This window comes from Emys orbicularis, chromosome 1, assembly GCF_028017835.1.
Source record: "Emys orbicularis isolate rEmyOrb1 chromosome 1, rEmyOrb1.hap1, whole genome shotgun sequence".
In the NCBI taxonomy this organism is placed as follows: Eukaryota; Metazoa; Chordata; order Testudines; family Emydidae; genus Emys; species Emys orbicularis.
In genome coordinates this window covers 241,263,166-241,269,165 of record NC_088683.1, presented here as the reverse complement: position 1 = coordinate 241,269,165, position 6,000 = coordinate 241,263,166, and the positions used below count along the sequence as shown (strand labels likewise).

Genomic DNA, 6,000 nt, shown 5'->3' with positions numbered 1-6,000 from the left:
ATTTGCTAAATTAATCTTTGATCTGGAAGAGCAGATAGAAGAATTAATAGAAAGGTTAGTAATCATATTCTATAAGGCTAGGTTATGAAATGCACTGCAGGGGATAAAAAAACGGATGTCTTTCCTACAAAATAATAAAGCACTTTTATCACTGTAGCTCACTTATTACAGTTAATACTTCTTTGGCATTTTTAAAGTGCTTGTTAAGCCAAGGCATAGCTTTGGAATATCAACAGGTATGTGTACAGTACATTAGGTCTCAGGTGCTATGGAATGCCATGAGAAATTACATTACATCATGTAAACAATTGTGTTAGCCCCCTCATTTAAGTATTTTTGTTGCCTCTTTCTGCTGCAGGATCATGGTCATTATGAAAGCAGTGATGTACTGCTCATGAAAATGAGAATTAAAATCCCACTTTTGTGCCCTCTGTATCCCTGGCTTTGCTTACAAACAGAACTTTCCTGCTGCACTTGCTTGGCAGTGACTGGGCATTTGTGTCTAGTCAAAGGAGTTTGTTTGAACTTTAGAATATGTGAATATAAGTTGTTTTTGAATCGCTGCCCAGTATATTTTTAGCAGTGCATTTGTAGAAGCCTGCATCCCTTTGTGTAGATTGCTGGATGATTAACGACCCCTGAGGGTGAAGGAATTTGTTTCCATACAGACGGGACTGAGCTCCTGTTGTCAGATGTGATTTGTCTGGGAGCTCCCATGTTATTTCTGCTTTTGGAATCCCAATGGCCATGCAGTTCAGCTTAACTGCATTGCCAGGCCTGGCGTAGATGACTGGTGCTGGCTCACTGGTGATCCGGGGTGGATAGGCTATCACTATGACTGGGACATTCATAATAGAGGTGCCATACTCTGTCACTGCCTTGCACAGGTAGGTGCCCCTGTCAAATACAGAAGCATTGCGCACAGTGAGCGAGCCATTCTCTAGGAGAGAGAAGCGACCTATGGCTTGAGGGCCATCTAGTACCATCCCATTGGGCAGTGTCCAGGAAATGTGTGCCCGAGGGTTCGGCTGGGTGACGCAGTGGAGCTGCAAAGTCTCTCCATTGATGATGCTCACCAGGTTGTTGTACTGGTTGCTGATTTCTGGCTTGAGACCCACCTTCAGGAAGACCACCCTCTCCGCATAGCCACCTGGGTTCCTGGCTGTGCAGCGATAAGTCCCAGCATCCACTGCAGAGAGGCCACTGATGTGCAATTTCCCATCCCTCTTGTGGTAGAATCTCTGCAAGTGGCTGCCGCTCTGCAGCTCAGTGCCATTGGGAAGGATCCAAGATGTGCTGGGCTCAGGGTTCCCGTGCACTGAGCAGTTCAGATTGATACTGTACCCAGCCGTGGCAGTGATCCTTTCATTGACCGGGTCCCTGAAGGTGGGTTTCTCCAAATGATCTGTGACCAGGAGCTGCACAATCAGCCTAGCCTCTCCCCCTTCGTTCCGCCCGATGCACACTAGCTGCACTGAGTCTGTCTGCCTCACCCCCCTGATGTCCAGGGTGCCATTACGGTGCACAGTAATTCTGTTCCCATAGTAGGGAGAAGGCAGGATCACTCCTTCTGGGAAAGCCCATAAGATCCGTGGAGCTGGGATGCCTTCAGCTTTACAGTCAATAAGTTTCCGGCTCTCCCTCATGGCTGTCTCTCTCACAGATGTGATTGGGTTGGGATGCCCATTGATTCTGGGAGGCTGAACATTGACTTGGATCCAGACTATTTTCCTGTCTTCCCCAGCACTGTTCCGCACCACACAAGTATAATTGCCGCTGTCAGATCTCTGGGCCTTTTGGATGAGGAGGGTGCCATCCCCATACACTTGATATTTGTCAGACAGGAGAGGAATGGGCCTGTTGGTTGGAGAGAGCCATATCACTCTGGGGGTGGGCTCGCCTTTGGCTTCGCAAGCCACAGTGACCACGTCTCCATAGGGTACATTAATAACAGAGTAGGTTTTGTTTCTGATAGTTGCAGGCTCAGCCACCACTTTGACCCGTATTCTCATCTCATCCTTCCCAATTTGGTTCTCAGCATAACAGGTGTAGTCCCCTTCCTCTCTCAGCCCCACATCATTGAAATACAGTGTCCCATTGTTAAAGACCACGTATCTCTTTGCTCGGTTTCCACTGTCGTCTGACTGCATGAAGGTGTTTATCATACTGCCATCAGGGAGGCCCCAGGAGATCTCGGGGTTTGGCAGACCAGTGGCTACACAGTCGACTTTCAAGTCCCCACCATACATAACCTTGTGGTTATTCTCATTCTTGTGTTCTATTTTGGCAGGTCTCATCATCACGTTCACTTTGAGAACTACATAGTCATCTCCGATCTTATTGCGGGCCATACACAGATAGTCTCCTGCATCCTTATCCGTGACTGCATGGACAACCAAAGTCCCATTGCCAAACACCTTGATTCTGGTCTCCAAGCTAATTTGGGGAAAGAAAAGAGAATGCAATATGAGCTGCAAAATCAGTTTTCATTATTTTATTATTTACTGTAACTCACAGAAAACCCCATTAAAAATTGCAGTGTTGCTACAGCTAGGTAATTAGAATGTACTAGAAATTTTAACCATTTTTTCACCAGAAAGAAAATACAAAAATCATTCTGTTCAGTTGCAACTAAACAATTCTTCTCTGAACTTAAATTTACCCATCTACTGAGTTAAGGATTTTTGATTTATTCTATTACTCTTTTAATGTAGAGTGCATCTACCATACTCTGTAATATTCAGACATGGTAAAACTGAACATTAATTTATATATACATGCATCTACATACCCTAATTATGGGGAGAATGGAACGCTATACTCAAGTCAATTATGAACCAAAATGTGTTACTTCCTCCGGATTCCCATACAACCTTTTTAAACTTTCAGAACAATTTCAAGGAGTAAATTTTTAACAGAGTTATATATTTATACACAAAATTAATCACCTTATAATGGATCTCATGATGGCTAAGGTAAGGAGAGAATTATTGTTACACAAACTATACAAAATGCCATTTTGTTGCTATAGCTAAAAGGTATAAAAATGTATTGTGGATAATACTCACAGCCTGCCCAAATATTAAATATGTCATCATGAAATAAACCATGATGAACTTGTTCATTAATCAGGAATGCTGTTGGCAAATAATCTGGCATTGTCAGGCAGAAAGCATGTTAATAGCAAAATATCTCTTATCACTCTGTCTATGGACCTCAATGAATGACTGAGTGGCATTTTACATATCTGTGTGGGAAATTTATGTTTTGGGGAAAACATATCAGTGGTATTTATTGCAAATTGTGAGACTGATTATTATAGTGGTAGTGTGATTTGATTTCATGAGCATTAGAGAGAGATTTCTCTTATAAGAACCTAAGTAGAGTTGAATTTGCACAGGTCTAGTTACAAGCCATTATTAATGCTAGAATGACTGTACTTATTTAAATAAATAATTGTAGGAAGTATTATTTCTTCAGCACTGAAATTGTGCTAAGGTCATTTCTATCTAATGGGTCAAATAGACAAAATATAATGGCTCACAGTAGAATGGGGCTCATCTGATTGGGGCGGCGGGGGGTGGAGGGGAAGACAGAGCATAACAGGAAAATGAAGTAAATGAAGTAAGTGTATACACCTCCATCCATGTAATCTCTTCTCCCTGATTCACACCCAGGGCTTGAAATGGGTCTGCCATGTGAGTGTCCTGCATAGAGTCATTCTCTCTCTCTGGTTCAATGAATAGTTATTTATTCATACAAAGTGGAAAGGCTCCAACAGGGGGAAAGGAGAGTAAGAGAGACAGACTCTATAGGCTGGTGGTTAGGACACTTGCCTGGGATGTTCCTGTACTACCTGATTTGGAGCAGGGACTCAAACCGGAATCTCCCCCTTCCCAAGTTAGTGCTCCAAACACTGGGTACTGGCTATTCTGGGGTGGGTTTCTCTTCTATTTTTTTTGCAAAAAAAAAATTCAAAAGGTCTCATTTTTGTTCCATAGCAAAATGAAAATAACTTCCAACCCCCCCAAATTTTAAATGACATACTTCTTTTCCAGCTAGACCTAGGTATTGGTGCAAGCATAAGAATTAGTATAATGATATAAATGAACTGATTTACAGAAGTTCTGAGCATCCACGGCTCCTTTTGAGCTTGACCGAAGTTATGGGTGCTCAGCTAGGCCTATACATCTTCATGTGTACCAAACTAGACATTTTCAGTGATTTTTAACCCTATCATTACACCATATACAGTATTTTCAATACCAGGAAAAATTACCAGTTTTGTAAAGATGTACCTAGATTTAATGTCCTACTTATTTTTTCCTGAACCTGTAATAGGCCAATGGGGGCTGTGGGGAAGCAGTGTGGGCCGAGGGATGTGCTGGCTGTTGCTTCCCACAGCCCCCATTGGCCTGGAACGGTGAAACGTGGCCAGTGGGAGCTGCGATCGTCCAAACCTGCGGACGCTGCAGATAAACAAACCGTCCCGGCCCGCCAGCAGATTTCCCTGAGGGGCCACATGCCAAAGATTGCCAATCCCTGGTATAAGGTAAAAGCAAACAAAAGACCAAATTTCATGGGGGGAGACCAGATTTCACGGTCCATGATGTGTTTTGCATGGCCATGAATTTGATAGGGCCCTAATCATAAATCTTTTACTGCCTGATTCTTTACTACCCTGGCAGTGTGACCGTAATAGATTTAAATTGGATTTCCCCCCCCATTTTATTAGTGTCATTATTTTAAAATAGCTTTTGCTTTGGACTCTTCTCCTATCAAATCAAGTCAATAACAATACTCCTCTTTATTTCAATGGGCTTTGTATCAGCCTCATTGGAAGGATAATTTAAGCAGGCCACAGTGAATAGCAATCTACCTGTGCAGAGAATCAATCATCCTTTTTGAAGGCAGCCTCCATAATATCCGGGGCCAGGGATCCCCAGAAGCACTGCAGTCCAGATGCAGGGTGCTGCCGTAGGTTACATCTGTTCTCTGCGGAGAGCTCCAAGTGATCTTGGCATTTGACGACTGCTTCGTCACATAAAGCAGAACTGTTCTCCTGGCTGCCCCCACCATGTTAGCCGCGATGCACTCATAGCTCCCACTGTCCTTGGGGGAGACGTTCCGTATGTAAAGGGTTCCATTGGGGAAGACAAATAAATTCCCATTGACAAATTGGGAGGGTCGGATCTGGGTGCCATCAAAGAGCACCCAGCGGATGCTAGGGAGGGGTGCTGCTTTGGCAGTACAGTGAATGTGAATGTTGTGACCAAAGGGCAAGGAAATATTCTCCTGTTTTTCCTGATGGATCATTGGGGGTAACGCCGCAATGTGAAGCCTCACGGCTATGCTGTCCGCTCCTGCAGTGTTGCTAGCTATGCACTTGTACACTCCTCGGTCTGAAAACGTCACCTCCTTGATAGACAAAGTTCTATTTTCATGGAGCATTATCCTGCTCTCAGTGGTGGTTACTGTCTGCAATATCTTCCTGTCAGGTAAAATCCATGAAATATGTGGGCTTGGGATCCCATTGGCCTGGCATTCCATTGCTACCGTGTCTCCAAAATAAATAGTGGCATCTCTGTAGCGGGAAACTAGCATTTTGGGCTGCTGGGCTGTCACTGTCAACAGGACAATCATTTTATCGACACCATGCAGGTTCTGAGCAGTGCACAAATACTGCCCACGGTCCTGGAGTTGAACATTTCGGATAATGAATGTGCCATTTTTCAAGACTTCAAACCGTTGTATCCTTGTGTTTGCTGTCATCAGAGCTCCTGGGAGGATAGGACGAAAGAAAGAAAATTGGAGAGTTTGTTCTTAAGACAGACAACATTGCACTGAAAGACATTTATAGAAACGTCTCTATTTACTGCATATTAACAATAATGAAGTAGAATCTAGGAATGAAGATGAATGGGGAGAACAGACTCCCCAGTTAAGAATGATCTATATGGGCAAAATCTGATATATGCCTTCTGATATCCTCCTGTGGCT

The 6,000-nt window shown here is 43.6% G+C and overlaps 1 protein-coding gene across 1 annotated transcript in view; it reads right to left on the bottom strand.

Moving 5' to 3' along the window:
- Positions 1-527: 527 nt before the first annotated feature.
- The window catches only part of MXRA5 (matrix remodeling associated 5), a 28,228-nt gene continuing 22,755 nt past the window's right edge, over positions 528-6,000 (bottom strand). Inside the window, exons 5-6 of the mRNA XM_065423759.1 lie at positions 4,880-5,780; positions 528-2,436 (exon numbers count right to left, since the gene is read on the bottom strand). Coding sequence (XP_065279831.1) covers positions 528-2,436; positions 4,880-5,780 — 2,810 coding nt within the window. The remainder of the gene's footprint in view (positions 2,437-4,879; positions 5,781-6,000) is intronic.